The sequence below is a fragment of the Rhyacophila brunnea genome, unplaced genomic scaffold, assembly GCF_057557595.1.
Source record: "Rhyacophila brunnea isolate RB1 unplaced genomic scaffold, BYU_Rbru_1.0 scaffold_13, whole genome shotgun sequence".
Classification (NCBI taxonomy): domain Eukaryota; kingdom Metazoa; phylum Arthropoda; class Insecta; order Trichoptera; family Rhyacophilidae; genus Rhyacophila; species Rhyacophila brunnea.
Window position 1 is genome coordinate 23,974,411 of NW_028232785.1, and position 16,966 is coordinate 23,991,376.

At 34.5% G+C, this 16,966-nt stretch overlaps 1 protein-coding gene across 3 annotated transcripts; it reads right to left on the reverse strand.

Annotated features, from left to right (window-relative positions):
• Positions 1-283: 283 nt before the first annotated feature.
• Positions 284-16,931, reverse strand: LOC147076994 (uncharacterized). Of its 3 annotated transcripts, XM_085940641.1 has the most exons (4): positions 16,904-16,931; positions 16,626-16,744; positions 13,977-14,084; positions 7,329-9,783 (listed from the first exon to the last, which is right to left on the reverse strand). In XM_085940641.1, exons 2-4 carry the CDS (start codon positions 16,656-16,658, stop codon positions 8,935-8,937), a joined length of 990 nt encoding a protein of 329 aa, XP_085796767.1. In that variant the 5' UTR covers positions 16,659-16,744; positions 16,904-16,931; the 3' UTR covers positions 7,329-8,934. The 3 variants fall into 3 exon arrangements, with proteins under 3 accessions (XP_085796765.1, XP_085796767.1, XP_085796766.1); XM_085940639.1 differs by lacking the exon at positions 7,329-9,783 and adding an exon at positions 284-2,045 and having other exon boundaries at positions 16,626-16,931; XM_085940640.1 differs by having other exon boundaries at positions 16,626-16,931.
• Positions 16,932-16,966: the final 35 nt, after the last annotated feature.

Below are 16,966 nucleotides of genomic sequence, written 5' to 3' on the forward strand. Positions count from 1 at the left end.
AGCGACAGTGGCACGTAACCTTCGAAACGTATAGATATTTGGATGCGGCGATCGGCGAGCCGGTATAGGAATGATCAATTGGTAGGTGTTTGTATGTGTGCTGGCGTCTTCGACTCGCAGCCCGAGAAGCGTGCAACAGTAGATTTTTTTTCAAACTAAAAAGTCACATTCGACCAATCTTTCGTGTACAACCCGGAAACCGAGGTACAGTCATCACAGTAGAGAAATTTAACGTCTCCGAAACCAAAATAAGCTGTCAAATTGATGTTGAATATTTTTTTTTGACTTCCATGCGGCGGTGCAACAGAAGTATAATAAAGTAGGGTTGCTGCCAAAAGTTGGTAAGTCGATAATTTAGATATTTAGAGTTAATAACGGATCATGTCTGTTAAAAAAAAAATCAAGGTCATCCGATATATAGAACATCCACATAAAGCACAAGGAAACTAGCATTATGCCTGATTTCAGAGGACATGTCAAACTTCAAATTGCAAAAGATGATTTCGAGACTTTTGACAGTAACACCACGAATATACCAAGCTCAAATTGTTATTAAAGACTTTGTGATGCCGTTTAGATCTGTGAATAGGGAAAACTTGGCAACTACACCATGACAGTGCACTAACTCACTTATCACATTCTGATTCAAACTTTCTTAGCCAAACACAGCACTCTTGTAGATCGTCACGTTTCCTACTCTCCCAATATGCCTCCTTGTGATTTTTAGCTGTTCCAGAAATGCTTCCAACAATGGCGGGACTGCTGGGAGAAGTGTATGCAATTCCTAAGAGATTATTCTGAAAGGGATCACAGTTTCAGACTCCATTAATTTAATTTATCCACGTCAAAGGTTGGATGATATTTGAAAAAGACCACGTAGAAATGGTTTGTACGATTGGTACATTCTACGATCCTTCAATATCGATAGAAATTAATTTATTGTCAGAATTATCTGTTTGCTGATTCGAGTCTTCGTTTGCAGACGACGAATCGTGACTAGTTTGATGTTTTCTTAACTCTTTCAAGAATTTCGTTTGAAAATCGCACCGATAGCATGTATGAAGCCTGATTCTCTTCTTTGATTCATTGGTGACCACCAAATCATCCGACGAATGCATCATTTGATGTGACTTTAATTCTCTGGAATACTGCGCCTTAAACGAACACCGATCACACCTAAAATTCAACAGGACATCCCATTTATGAACCAATTTATGAATTTTCAATTCGTTGGAGTCATTCCCTTTAAAATCACACGAATTACATTTAAATGAATGAATTGATCGATGCAAGACCAGTTCGTTTTCCTCTTTACATCTGTAGGTACAAAACGGACACGCGTGAGGATATTCCGTATGCGATATCTTATGCCGTTTAAAGTGTTTAAATTCCGTAGTGACGAATTCACATTTCGGACACTGAAACGGCCCCTCACTGTGATTGGCTGTTATGTGAACTTTCAATCGCCGTTCTTCCTTACAGCTGAAACTACAAAATTTACAAACAAACGGCTTCTGATTCGAATGAATTACGACGTGTCTTTTGAGTGAGTTTTTTACCTTGCAACGATAGTCACAAAATTCACACACATACGCTTTTACGTCACTATGCGATCTCTTGTGCGCTTGTAGTAGGTTGAATGTTTTACACGTGTAGTCGCATTCGTCGCATTTCACTGGCCGCGCGTCCGTATGAACGAACTTGTGCGAGACAAGGTGAGAATGTTTCCGCGTCGTATAGCTGCACTGGTCACAGTTAAATATTTTATTGCCGACCCTGCGCTGTGTTTTGGGGGCTTTCCCCGCTTTTAACGTTTCCAGAGTATCGTATTTATCGTCTAAGTCGTCATTCTGGTATGATGCCGATGATTCAAACTCATTGGAACCATTAAATCCTTCATATTTATCCGGATGATTGAAATCTTCTTGATTCAATTTAGCGAAAGACTCATTCGAATTATTACATTCTGAGTCATTATGCTGAATTTTAGGGAACAATTTCTCCGATTCGAATTCCATTTTTACATCAGTGCGACTCTCAAGTGTCTGAAATAAAATAAAAATAACACCATTAGAAATAGGCAATTACGCCAGTGCCAAAAACTCAATACTAAGGCCTTCCGCTCATAAGAATACTCAAAAAAAGACGAGACTGAAACTAAAATTCCAGCTAGTATCTCGCTAATGTATTTCAATAGCGGCTCGCTCAAGAGCAAAACTGGAATCTCTCAGTTTCAAAATGTTCGGTACTAAACTGAAGAGATGCGACATGCTGGTCTCTCAGTTTCCCCGAACTAAAAGCACTCTTTACAAGACACTTGTAAAGCCAGTGCTCACCTACGCATCGGAAACCTGGACATTAACTCTGCGAAATGAACGAGCCCTGAACATCTTTGAAAGAAAAATTCTCCGCCGTATATGTGGACCGATCAGGGATGGCACCAATTGGAGGAGAAGATATAATGCTGAGCTCTACGGACTGTACGAAGATTGCAGCGCAGTTCAATCAATTAAGATTGGGAGACTGCGATGGCTAGGTCATGTGCACCGTATGAATGACAATGAACCGGCAAAGAGAGTGATGTCCAGCAATCCAATAGGGCGTAGAAGTAGAGGTAGGCCAAAAATTCGCTGGTTGGATGGATCTGCCAGTGACTGCCGTATTCTGGGGGTACCGAATTGGTAAGCGGCCACACTGGATAGGGACAGGTGGAGGGAGCTGTTGGAGGAGGCCAGGACCCACACCGGGTTGTCGCGCCCCTGATGATGAGTCTCTCAGTTTCCAGTTGCCCATAAAACAGTGGTGCTAATATCAGTAGATTCAATGAAAAATCATACTTTCTTGAACTGAACTGAACAACCAATAACAAGTCAAGACGTCAAAAGTCAAAGATGGACGAACCGATTTTTGATTTAAAATATGTGGCAGATGTTGAGAAATACTCCTGCCTGTATAATTACAGGCTGCCATAATATTCCCGTAAAGATATTACGGAAAAAGCTTAGAATGAAGTAGGAAAGATAATGGGTTTGACAGTTTGAGGTTATGAGATTATTATTGCAAGTGGGTTTCAGTAGCACCGTGTGCGAAGCATCAGTCATTCACCAGTTTATGAGTTTGATCACCAACCAGTTTGTCAGATTTTAGTTTCTTCATGAGCGAACGGCCTAAGGCAGGCTTCACACGAAGGATTTCAGTATGATGAATACCGAGTTTACATTAAAGCAAATGCAGCCTTTCAGACAGTGCAATGCAAATTAAAACAAAAACAAAAACAAAAAAGAGGAATCGAATCGCCTAGAAATCTCTTTCAGTGTCCAGCATCCGGTATCTTGATGGCGGACTAAACACAAGACGAGATGGCACTGTTCACACTGGATATACTGTATGAGACGCAGATTGATTTTCGATTTTATCGGCTGATGAACTCGCAGTATGTCTAAGACGGTGGTGAAGATTCCTTACTAGGCGATTATATAGTCTTTTTTTTATCATGTTCAATCCTAATCATATGGGCCGCCACAAAGTGAAAGTTTGTATTAACAGATTTTGTTTTTACGAGAAATGGATATCAGCCACTTGCTCAACCTATTAAGTCCATACTCTGACTCATACACAAATTGAAAAACAATGTGTACTTGGGCATTTTCGCCAAAGTTTGTACATGTTTGAAATTTGAGTAATATTATTTTTTCACTAAAATTAATCATTTTTATATAGCTAACAGATTCCTTGTTCTAGTCTTGAACTAGTGAGAGCAATTTTTCAGCAAAATATTGATTAATAAAATATTTATAGCATTTTTATCATGAAATTGGGCATGATAATTTTCCGCTCCGTGACCACGAAACTATGCTTATTAAAAATGAATGAGACACTTTTTATCACTTAAAAAAGCTTTATTAGATTAAAAATACAATACACTTAAAAATAAAACCACAAATAGTCAAAAAATATAATTAAATTGAAATTCTTGGGCACATTTTGTTCCTGTCCGTTACCCTATGTCTATAATAGCAGAGCATTTTCCCTCTAGTATTTGAAAATAGCAATCAGTGTTCGTTCTGCTATTTTTTTTAAGACAGTAATCAATTTTACTAAATTTTATTAGAAGTATACATAAGTTTCGTTATTTAATAATCAAATGAAAAATAGATAACGTTCAACTTTTTTTGGGACATTTTCGGAATGGAACGGAATGGTAATGGAGTGGAATTTCTAAAGCTAGTTATATGTTACCATAAAAACAAATTTTTGTTTTAAATTTATTTGAATCTTTTCATAGTCAGATATTCAACGTGCGTCACAATAACGATACAAATCAAACTTAATCACTAAAATAGACATATTTTATAATACTCGTAAAATAAAGTAATAATTTTGAAACACTATAAATGACCATAACTTTTATTTGGCTGTTATATGTAACTCAAATAAAAAATATTTTGAAGCAAATTAACAATATATAAAAAATGGAATTAGCAAGGGATTCGACATGTCGAGCTTCCAGTCAGCTGGATAGAATTTGGAAATCATTTATATACCTACTCAGCGGCGGCTCCTCTAACACCATGCATGTGCGCTGCACTGCTTTTTCCTAAACATCACTCAATGTGCAACAATGCTATTCATAAGTCATCACTCGTTTATCGCAATTTAATCCATGTAAATTTATACCAAAAGCATATACTCAGTAAACAGTCACCGAATTCGTGCGCTCGTCGGAACGCACAAATATGGATCTTAGTTTGCCGTTCATATTACATTGGGTAATAACAGTTCAAGCCGACACGTGAAAACGATAAATAACTCATGAATACATAAAATTTTATGACCATTAGGGACGCAGCTCAAAAGTTACGCGGAAAAATGTAGTAACTGAGATTTAGCAGGATTGATAAAAAAATAGATTTTTTTTATTTAAATCTCATATAAATTCATTGAAAATAGGCTGATATTGAATAAAAATTGATTATCAACATAAATATTTTGGATCGATCCTTTATTCCTTCTATATTTGCAAATATTTGAATATAATTTATAAAAAATTAAAATCTCAGTTACCATGTTCTTTCTCATAGTGAGTGAATATGTATAACATGATGTCATATTTTTAACAATGCAGGCATTTTGCTGGAGTTTTATTGCTTTTTGTAGACGAAGAAACTGACGATTTGTCGAGAGTCGAAAAATACGTACCTACCTATTCAAAACAATCGATAGTTTTGTTTTTTTAATTTTTTCTTCAAATATTATTTCTTACATACAATTCAGTATGATTTCTGCGGTCGTCGTTATAGTCGGCTTTTTTAGGTGTTTTGTCACGTTATTTCGATAGTTTTGTTCATAAAAATAAATTCATAACAATATATATACTTATTGTTTAATCAGGGAAGTGTATGTGTTTTAAAATGATAAATTTTGAATAAAAGATTTATAATACTTAATACTTATAATTATAGTTCAATCAGTGAAGTGTATGTGTTTTAAAATGATGTCGGTAAACGTAGACTTTATCAATAATAATAATAAGAGTCAGAATAAAAAAAGGATGGTCCGATGACATCTGTGGAAATTGAAAAGTGTTTTTCAACCATTAAATGAATTAAATCGTCTTTCAGAAATACTTACCATGTCTACCTGTGTTAAGCATTGAGAAAAAACTTTTACAAACAGTTCAAGACTTTAATGAGAAGTGATTGAGGTGTTCGCTAAACAGAAACAACGCTGAATTGATATGCTTTTTAAACAAGGTAAGAAAATTTTGAGTGCACCCCCAATGAAAGCAATTTTGGAAACCACCGGCCGCCACTGTACCTACTGCATATTTGTTTATTTAATTTTCTTTGTCGGCATGCGTAATCTGAAATACGGTCTAATTATCATAACTTCATAACAAACTCTGCATAAACTAAGCCGAGAAAGTTCGTTGTCATTAACTCATTACTCACCTCATCATGAACATCATCGGTAAAATAATCGCTTTTGTTACTTACCGCGCTTTTTTATTTTGTTTGCAATTTGAGCCGTACATCAAATTGATTTACCTACTTATTTTGAGTTATTATTACTTATTACTCTTATTAGTTATTATTATTAGCTTTTTGTATTGTTTATCGGCAAAAAAGACAAGTGCTCATAGGTAGACGGTAATAAAACTGTATATCACATGAGCCGAAAAAGTCGGTATGTTGAAAGGAATTGTGTTGTGCTAATAAAATAATTATTTTTTGTTAAATGGACAACATAAAGTTCATTTTATAAAGTTACTTTCTGTGTTTGATCATCGACTCATCGCATTTAGCTGGCCGCACACCGGGTATTAAATCTAATAGGGTACGCATTTCTGATAAACGTGACAAAAAAATACGGTACTGTTCGTTTATCAGGAATACAGCGGAAAACACATTTTGAAAATAGCCGATAAACTGGATTATTTGTTAGGTTAACCTAACCAAACCTAACCTAACCTAACCCAACCTAATCTAACCTAAACTAACAAATAATCCAGTATATCGGGTATTTTCAAAATGTGTTTTCCGCTGTATTCCTGATAAACGAACAGTACCAAAAATACTTCTTCATACATTTTTATAAATTTCTATGCCTAAAATGTATGGAGAAGTTTTTAAATTTTGGTGGTGTATCTAGCAGAAATATATATCAACACCAGGGGTCTATTCTATACTTATCGACCGCTAAAGTGATAAAGTGATAAATACGACGGCTAAGTAGGGTAGATTTGTATCAAAGTATTAGTACTTATTGCAACAATTACAATTAGTTGATTGTAATTTTTGCAATAAGTGCTATATTTTAACAGCACCTCTCTTGCTGCTGTTAAAATATAACACTTATTGCAACAATTTAAGCCAACTTATTGTAATTGTTACAATAAGTGCTAATACTTTGATACAAACCTGCCCAAAGTTTGATAATATTTATCACTTTATCACTTTAGCGGTCGATAAGTAAAGAATAGGCCCGCTGAAACTGTACCGCCAAATTTCGGAATCGTACATCGTGGACGTGGTCAGAATCACATTTTATAGCTGCGGCCTATGAATAATGCGGTCCATATTCGCCTGGTTGTGTCCCTTAAACACCAAAACAGTTTTTGCAAATATAATCCAAACAAGTTTGGCCATCATTACATTTATAACAAAACATCTTTTTGCATGCCATACACTTGGTCATGCCTTTTGTTTTAAATGGTAAATTAATTTTGCAAAAACTACATTCAATAGATCGTGAAATTATTGTTCGAATCGATTTTGACTTGTTCTTGTTCTGATGAAGGGGAATATTTTCTTTTTCCCCTTTCCTTTCGGATCGTTCTCTTTTTGTCTGATATCTACTTCATCCATGACGGATAAAATACGTTTCGAATGAGTAGGCTCCAAATTACACTTGACTCTGGTTTCCGAGCATGATATATCTGTGACTTCTTTAATTTGAACTGGCTGAGATATTGCAAAATCACTTTTGTTGGCCGGGCTAATAGAACCGTCATACATTTTAGTGAATGACGGAGCAGCGATTGTGGAGGAAGCAGGCTGAGATATATAAACAGCATTTTCATCAGACAGTTTCATAAAGGAATCTGTCACAGTGCAAGACAACATTAAGTCATCATCAGTGATTTCAATACTATCTCCTATGTACTCAACTACAACTTTTTTAGGCATCTGAACTTCAATGGTCTTGCTAAGTTGTGAATTGTTAACTGAATTTTCACTTTTAATAATTCTTGGGGGTAAGCCCTTATTATGTGGTGCTGCATTCTTTTGTGTCCGAAAAGTATGTTTTATTGGTGAAAAGCAATCACAAAGGCGTTCTCGTGTGCAAAAACAACTCAGTGCTCGGTGATAAATTTCGTTCCGCGCATTTGAAATAATTTGGTGTATTTGCATAGTACCAGCTATTGTTCAGGTATTAATTGAGTGATGTTGGCAACATCAACCTCTGCCACATAAATACATTTGACTGACTTCATGCAAACTGTTAATAAATCGAATTCCGCACAAGCACTTGTGATATCATTGCCATATGCCACTTGCCTATCAAGTGCTCTTTTAACAGCCCCTCCAATACCATCGGCAACACCTTTGCCATGACCGCTCTCAAAAAATGACCAAGTTGCAAAATGTAATTTTAGTTCTGTTGTAAAATAATTGAAAAGAAAAAAGTTTTTTTTCTGTCTATACTGCGAGCTTGGCCCGTCTGAAAAAAAATTGATTGTATTGACTTCAGGTGTTTTGTTTTTTATAAATTTGATGACAGGACACAGGTGCGCCCATATTGCAGATGGTTTATGAGATTTACTTTCAGATATTGTGCAGAACGATTGAGAGCCTTTATCCCAGTATATCATCCCGCAATGAAGAGTTATCTGATTTTTCGACGCACCGAAATGCATCGACTGTATTTCACGACTCATCTTAGAAACGTAGTTCTCCGAGAAGTCACATAATATAAGAACTTCATTCGGACCTAAACCATTGATGCATTCCTGATACTTGCGCTGTTGATATTTCCAGTTGAAGTAATGTTTTTTGAAAGATATTACATTTTTTTCGAAGATCTTTAATAGTTGACCAATGCAGCCCCTTTTAATTTGCTTCACCGTCTTCTTCGCAATCATTGATTTCACTGCACCATTTTCAGTCTTTTCATATTGATGATTGACTCGCTCCCATTGCAGCCACTCGATGTTCGTATCAGTATCTCCCTCTTCCAATTTGTAGTTTAATACATGAGATTTGCACTTAGCACACATTCCGTGCATGCATTGGTATGAGGTTATGTCACAAGACAGGCATAATAAAGCATCTGTCATGTTTTTGTATTCTGGTATCAAACCTTTCTTTTTTAATGCAAGGAACAAAAAATCCATATTGCTGTGTTTAATGCACAGACAAGTTTCTCTATTTGTTACATTCGCGATAAAACAAAAAAAGGTTTGTATTTGTAAAACGTTGTAAAATTATATGTGCCACCTTCTTCTTTATATATTTTAAATAAATTAAACAATGTATCCGTCATGTATCTCTTTTGCTGTTTGTTTTTCTTAAATGTCCGGCACTCTTTTTTGCCAGCGGTACTGCGGCTGATATCATCGCGAAGGAAAAACTTTTCCATTTCCTTTTGAATCTTCGACATGTCTTTGGAATGTCGTAGTTTTTGCCGAATTCTTCCGCGTAATCCCAATAGTTTAGCTACATAGATTGTAGACTTATTTCTTCTAACTGTTTCGTGTACAGCCAAACTCTTCAAGGTGCTTTTTTCTTTGAAGGTTTTAGACTTCTTGTAGGTGCTGCGAAGTGTAACTTCTAACATCTCATCTCTCGTCTTCATCTTCGTTATGGTCTGTTTTAATTCTTCTATTTTTTTAGAAGTAATCTTTTTAAAGCGATAATATTTCTTCCTCAAAGCTTGATAAGATGTATTCAAATCATTTCTGTGTTGTATGGCTTTATTGTATTTTCTTATTAAGATTTTGGTTTGAAGCTGCTTATTGTGTAACTTTCTCTTTGGTTCTGCTGAAGCCAATGCCTGTCTAGCAGTTTCAGTCTGCTGTTTTTTCTTTTCCTTCTGTTGTCTTTTTTGATGTCTCCATACTTTTCTCTGCGCTATTTTTGCATTTTCAGACATATCACATATTTTTTTACTCTTGGCTTTGAGTCTTTCTAAGTCTTTTTTTTTATATTGGTCATATTTTTCTGGATCGCATTTTAATTTCTCCCTATATCTTCTCATTTTCTCAGCCGGAGTGAGCGGCATCTAAAAAAATGAATTGGAACAATTAAATGAAAAAATAATTTAAGGAGAAAATAATACATTATTTGATTAATTATTTGTAATTAAATGAAACACAATTTTATAGTACTTATTCCACTTTTTAATTAAATTCTGTACCGATTTCGTCCTCTTCAAGGGGACATTATCAATTGAAAAGGACAAAAACGGTACCGTCAAACGGGGTTATTCCACCTTCCAAGTATAATTCTGCCTAGTAAAAAATATTTTGTTTGTATGGCCACTACACTCGGGTAGACATAATATATAATATTTGTTTGTTTATAACCTTATTCTCAATTATCAGTTAGTCACATTAAACCCTTTAAACATCTATAAATTTACGTTAATTAATATAAAACTTGACTTTTGTAAATGGCGTGTGCATATTATGCAGTCACGTCAGCTGTCGAAAAATCATCATTTATATACCATAAATACAAAAGGTATGATATTGATATTTGTACTCTCTATTCCATTATATTAGCAATTAGAATGCATTGCTAAATTTAAGTAAATTGAATTTTAAAGACTGCAAATACGCCAGGCGGACTTGTACCGAAGAGCAACATGAAGTTTCGGGTTATTCCGCCCGGCGTAGGGTTTTCAAAACACCTTTAAATAGCATTATTTTTTTTATATCAATAAATACAATAAATTGTCTATTATTTTTATTAGTTGAACGCCAAAATAGCAGTATTATTATTATTATTATTATTTGCTTGTTAATCAATCATTTTGAAAGAAGAAGCATGATGAAATTGATCTTGGCGTCTTATAAAATTGTGTAAAAAGTACTAAAATATAAAAATACACATAATCGTAATAATTGTTTCGGTATCTATTTTGTCATTAGATGTAAGAAGCTTCATTAAATCAGTTTTTGTATTCAGTCACAAAGATACTTTTTGTTATATTTCTTTCAAAATAACAAAAATAAAACATAAAAAAATAATTTCATACATTATTTTCCTACCTAATAGATATGCACATTAATTTGTTAGAATATATCATAATTATGAACATAATTTATGTACAAAAAATTATTAATCATATTTTTTGCACATCCCTAAGTTCAATCTTCAAAATGTATGCACGTGTCAAATGGTAATTCCGCCTAGAAAACTTTGACGATGCAAAAACACACAAAAAGGTGAATGTAGATGGGTTATGGTATCTAACATGTTTGCAACACGTGTTATGAGTATTGTTTTACTATGTTGCTGTTACCTCGTAACAGTGATAATGCGTTAGACTGATTTTTTTGGTAGGCGGAATAACCCCGGGAAGCTGTTATTCCGCCTACATGTTTGTATCAGTGAAATCAATGTATTAGAATGTAGATAAAATAATATTAACTATTTTTAAGTATAATTTATAACCATAAAAACCACATAACAATGAACATGTAGTACAAAAAAATCAAAAAATACAAATTAACAATACACCGTAGAAAAATCAGGCGGAATAACCCCGTTTGACGGTACAGAATTTAATTAAAAAATGGAATAAGTACTATAAAATTGTGTTTCATTTAATTACAAATAATACAATGCCGTTCCACCATGAATTGACAGTTAACATTATAATAGAAAATAATGCAATAGACGGGGAAAATATAGAAAGAGAAAATACTGCATATCTTTTATATCGCCAGGTTATTTGCTATATTTTTTACTGACAATATTTTTGTTTTGCGTACGGACAGAAAAAATAAAAGTTTTTATAATCTATGAAGAAGTAAACACACAATGTAAACCCAACTTTATGCATTCCTTTCGGTTACTTTTACATTCCACATATAGGTTACCACCAATATAGTTTCGGAAAGGAAGTAACGGATTCTATTTCAGAAGTGTTTGAAGCCAAAATTTAGCTTAGTTTTATTGTTAAACCTGCGTTATGTTTTATTATTTCTATAGTATAAAAGATAAGCTCCATATGTATAGTATGTGAAATAGAAATATGTGATTTCTTACCTTACAAATCGTGGTCACAGTAGTGGAACTTATTAAATGAACAACCCAGAAAGCAACCTGTTCCGATAGAGATACCGACACACACTAACTATTTAAATTGTAAGTGGCGGTCAGTGTTATACAAAGGTGTTGCTAGATTAAAAAAATATATATTTATAGTTGTAATTTTTCATAGTCATGCTGAAATCGCGGTAACGGACTGTGGAATTCCACCTTTTCAAATATCCTGGGATACACTTTAATCGTGATTTTTTTTTCAATATTGGTCTAAATTTACGAAAAAAACTGTATATTTTCCAAAAATATATAATGTAAGCTATTGAAGACACTAAAATTAAATTTTACAGACTCAAAATTAATGACGAAATCAGACTTTGTATATTTGAATTTAGAGGTGGGACATGGTAAAAACACACTACCTTTCGATCAAAATAATCATTTAAAAATATATACAGGTTAGACAGCTGACCGAATAAAGTAAATTAATAAATTTGCATGTTAAAAATACATAACATTCTAATATTCTATAATATAATAACTATGAAAAAATCAATCAAAGTCATGGGACATGCCAAAAACGCAATGTACAAACTTTGGCGAAAATGCCCACTTGCCAGACCCAGGATTTGAACCTGGGACTCACAATATTACAAGCCTACCTACCTAAATACAAATAAATTTTATACCACATTGTATATGTAAATGACTAACAAAAACATCGATATATATATAATGTAATAGTCGTAAAAATACGTAGTTTTTCTTAGGTCGTATTCTTATTTGTCCGGTACAAATCTTGCAATCGATTTTTAACTAACTTCCCGACTAGCTAGACATTTGAAACTTTTAGAATATATCAGAACACGATGCCAATGCATTTTTTTTAATACTTTTAGCCATCTTTAAGTAGAATTGAATTAATTTTTAGTTAATTCTGTTTTGTATGAAAAGTTAGCAACTAAATTATTAATAATATATACGTGCGTTACTATGGAAATAAATATGGAATGACATTTCATTATACAGTATTTCTATCAAGTACTTTTTTTTATCGTTTAAGCTAGTCAAGTCAAGTTTATAATTATGATTCAACAGAAAATTGAAAAACGTTGTATATAAAAAGTTCTTTTTATCTTCATTAATTTTATCTTCAATAATTATACATGAACGTCATATGCAAAAAACAGAATGACATTTTAATTAGTGCAATTTTTGGCATTAGATTTCTTCAATCGATTTTGAGTAGTTAGGAATGTAGGTATGTGGATATTCCTATTCTTAAACAGTTATTTAGATCAGTGAGTCGCAATCTGTATTTCGATTTCACTGTGCTCATTCTTAAAAATAATGCAGAAATAAGTCCGTGGGCGCACGCAAATGAGCTCGAGGCGCAGGTTTGGGAATTCATGACTTAAGGCAATTATTAAAGGTGTTTTTAAACGATCAGTTTTGCTATCCAATCAGTCTCCGTTTCCATCAAGCTGTCAGATATACTGACGTGTAAATGCAAAACGGAAGCGGCCGACTGAAACCAAAACGGAGATGAGATAGGATGGATTTTCTATCAGTTTTCGTATCCGTTTTTAGAGTTGCCAGTTAAATTGACGTGTAAATTACTATGTTGCCATAATTTTCATACTACTTTTCTAATTTTGATTGAAATATTATAATTTATTTAAATATAGGTACTGCCATCACGCCGTGGGTCTCAGGTTCGAATCCTGGGTCTGGCAAGTACACATATTGTTTTTCAATTTGTGTGTGAGTCAGGGTATGGACCTAATAGGTTCAGCAAGTGGCTGACATCCATTTCTCGTAAAAAACAAAATCTGTTAATACAAACCTCTACTCTGTGGAGGCCCATATCATCCTTATTAGGATCGGACATGGTCGAGAAAAAAGAAAAAAATAGGTACTGCATTACACCAACCAATATGTACAGAAAGTGATTAGAAAAATAATTTTCATTTTTAGTGGAAAAAAATATTTATACACTGCCGATTCCGAATTGACCTGGCAACTGAAACCTCGACTGAACGGACAGCTGATCGTCTAAATACATCGCCGTTTCAAAACTGAACGGACCAAAACGGACAACAGAACTGACGTTTAAAAGGACCATTTTAAAACAACCACCCGCCACTGGTTTTGTTAACTATTTATTTACATGTGACCTTACTGTCTAGTAAAAATTAATACCTTTTCTTCTTGTTTTACGGCGACATCTTTGCTGATGTTAGATTGGTAATCATGCCATCTTGAATCGAATTCATTTTTTATTTCAATCATCTCGTCCTGCATTGCTATCTGAAACAATAATATTTTTTTTTTTACTATGAATTCGTCAGGCTGCATAAAGCTCAATTATATTGGCAGATTTTCAAGCCAACTACCTCCTACGATCGTCCCAGATCATGAAAAGTCACTTTTGAGTCGTTCCTTGGAGTTGTGACAGAATTGGAATAATTGCTATTTTTTAGACATGATTGTGATCGGGAATGGGACAACTGGACGCCGCACTGTCGTAGACACATATACAGAACGTAGACGAGGAATTTTAATCAGTTTCTATCTACTACTTAGTAGTTTTAATTCATTTTACTCTTAACATAATGTTTTTTTTATTGCGGATTGAGAATTACCATGCCTAAGGCTTTATATAAAATAAAAAACTCTTTTTTCGTTGGAACTTAAACATATGCACGATTAAAGCATTATTTACGTGTGCATATTTAAATTCTCACCAACTATTAAATAATAATATAATAATTTAAATATAAATAATAATATTAAATATTTTTTTAAAAGTACCTCTAAGTACCTAACGTCTATTTAATTTCGAATTGCTTGGCGTCCAGTTGTCCCAGCGCCAAATCGTTTAAGACCCATTGTGATCAGAGAAATTGTATACTGAGCTTTGAGAATGGATGTTTGTAACGGATACTCGGTGTGTGTTGGTTTAACTTAAGGATTAACGAGGAGATGAGAGAGCGGCACATATAGTCTCTCATCAGATTAGCATTCACTAGCATGTTCACGCTAGTGAAGATGCCTCAGGATAATTTCAACCTGCATGTTTTTCAAGCCAACCGGATTTCGCTGCCCTGGACACCTGTAACTTAAATACCATCCACATGGGAGTAGCGAAGGGTGGAGGTAGGCTATAGAAATCCAAATAAATAATGCACACTAAACTTTGTCAGTCATACTTATTGGTTTTCATTGAACTAAGAATAGAGACTGCAGGTGGTGCTGGTTAGTTTTTAAAATTCAATTAAGCCCTTGACAACCTACCTCCACCCCTCGTCACTGCTATATAGGTACATACATGCAGTCCAAGATCTGATCGGCGCTGATAAGGGCATTCTCAACACTGTACGATTGACAAGGTGTGGATTATTTTTGTCGGATTGCCACAGACTACCTCCGCCCTTCGCCACTACCCAGTGACATCCCGTGGGGTAGGCAAATTGAGCGTCGCTTGGGGGCGGCAGTTACCCAAAGGGCGGCAAATCGAGGAGAATCATTAGGTATATATTATACAAATAGCTACATAGTAATAACGGAAATATCTTTCCACTAAAAAATCAGCTCACTGGTTGGAAACAAAATGTATTAAGTAATTAGGTACTATAAAAGTTTTAAGAGGACTTTTTTTTGTCGGGTTCGCGATGTCTAGTTCACTTCCGTTGTCTTTGGATATCACGTTCTTGGTGAACAACAATGACTCGTGCATACCTTATTTAAAATTTAGGGTCTTTTTACTGGTTCTCCGCCACCGGCCGCTGTCATCTGTCAGTGAGCGCAGTGTTGCCAACCGAACTATAATTATAGTACATTTTGATTCGCGTACTATTCGAAAAGTTACATTTTTGTCCGCGTACTATTAAAAAAGTATAGTACGTCAAAAATACCACAATTAAAAAAATGCTATTTTTTTATAGTACTTATTCCACTTTAATTAATATATTAGGACCGGTTTCGTCCGCCTCAGTGGGACATTTTCAACGTTGAAAATGTCCCACTGAGGCGGACGAAACCGGTCCTAATATATTAATTAAAGTGGAATAAGTACTATAAAAAATAGCATAAATAAGATCTCAGTGTGCGATTTTAGTCAATGGACATGGTTTTGCGTTGTATACCTACTCTAAAAAACTAACGTGACAGTTAATGACGGCGGCCGGTGTTAGCATTTTTCGGTCGTAAGAGGTCCTATAATTAAGTAGGACATCGGAATTTCTCGAATTCTCCGTTATGTTTGTGACAAACAAAAAACTTTCATTTTCTCTACACGTACTATAATTTTTGCCGAAATACTATAATGGCTTGGACCGCGTACTATAATTCGATGACAAAAAGATAGCTAAAATTCAAAATGGCGACTGACAGATTACGATGACGGAGAACCAGTAAAAAGCACCAAAATTTATCCAAATATACTTACCAGTCACTCGTGATTTTGGAAGTTGTCAAGTATATTTTTAAATGTACCTATCTGAAACTGTAGACTCACAATATAGTCTATTGAATCAGAGATGGCATTAAAATTAGATTTAGTGGTATATATCTTGTTAGTATCCACACAACACATTTCTTAGATATTGGAGTCATGAAAGGATGATAAAAAGTACTGTATAAAAAATGTGACGGCATTTTGGCACTGCCTAGGGGCGGCATTTTGTCTAGGGACGTCACTGCCACTACCACAGGGTGCTGTAGGATGCTGGCATGACCTAAGAAAACACAACAAGACTGACAAGCGACAGGAATTCTTTAAGACGTCGAATTGGATTCATAATTATACTTCAAAAGAGAGATAAGCAATGTGTTTACACCGGTTTATACCTCATTTTCGTGCGTAATTTCCTCATCTTCCATTGCCTCTTGCTTTATTTTAAAGCTTTCACTAAACCCCCTGGCATGTCCATCGGGAGAACGATGATTATCTATGCGACACGTTTGATCTGCATGGATATTTTCGAATTCCTGTTTAATGTCCATTATAATTATAATACTTAATTCAAAACAGTTTTTAATGATTCAAACGTTATATGAAAATACTATTTAAATCTCAGATAGTTATGTAAATACCGCAGTAGATTAAGGGAAAGTAAATTATTTACAATTGGGTCAATTGTTCAACGTCATAATAAACAGATATGTCAAATTCAGATATCTACGTATTC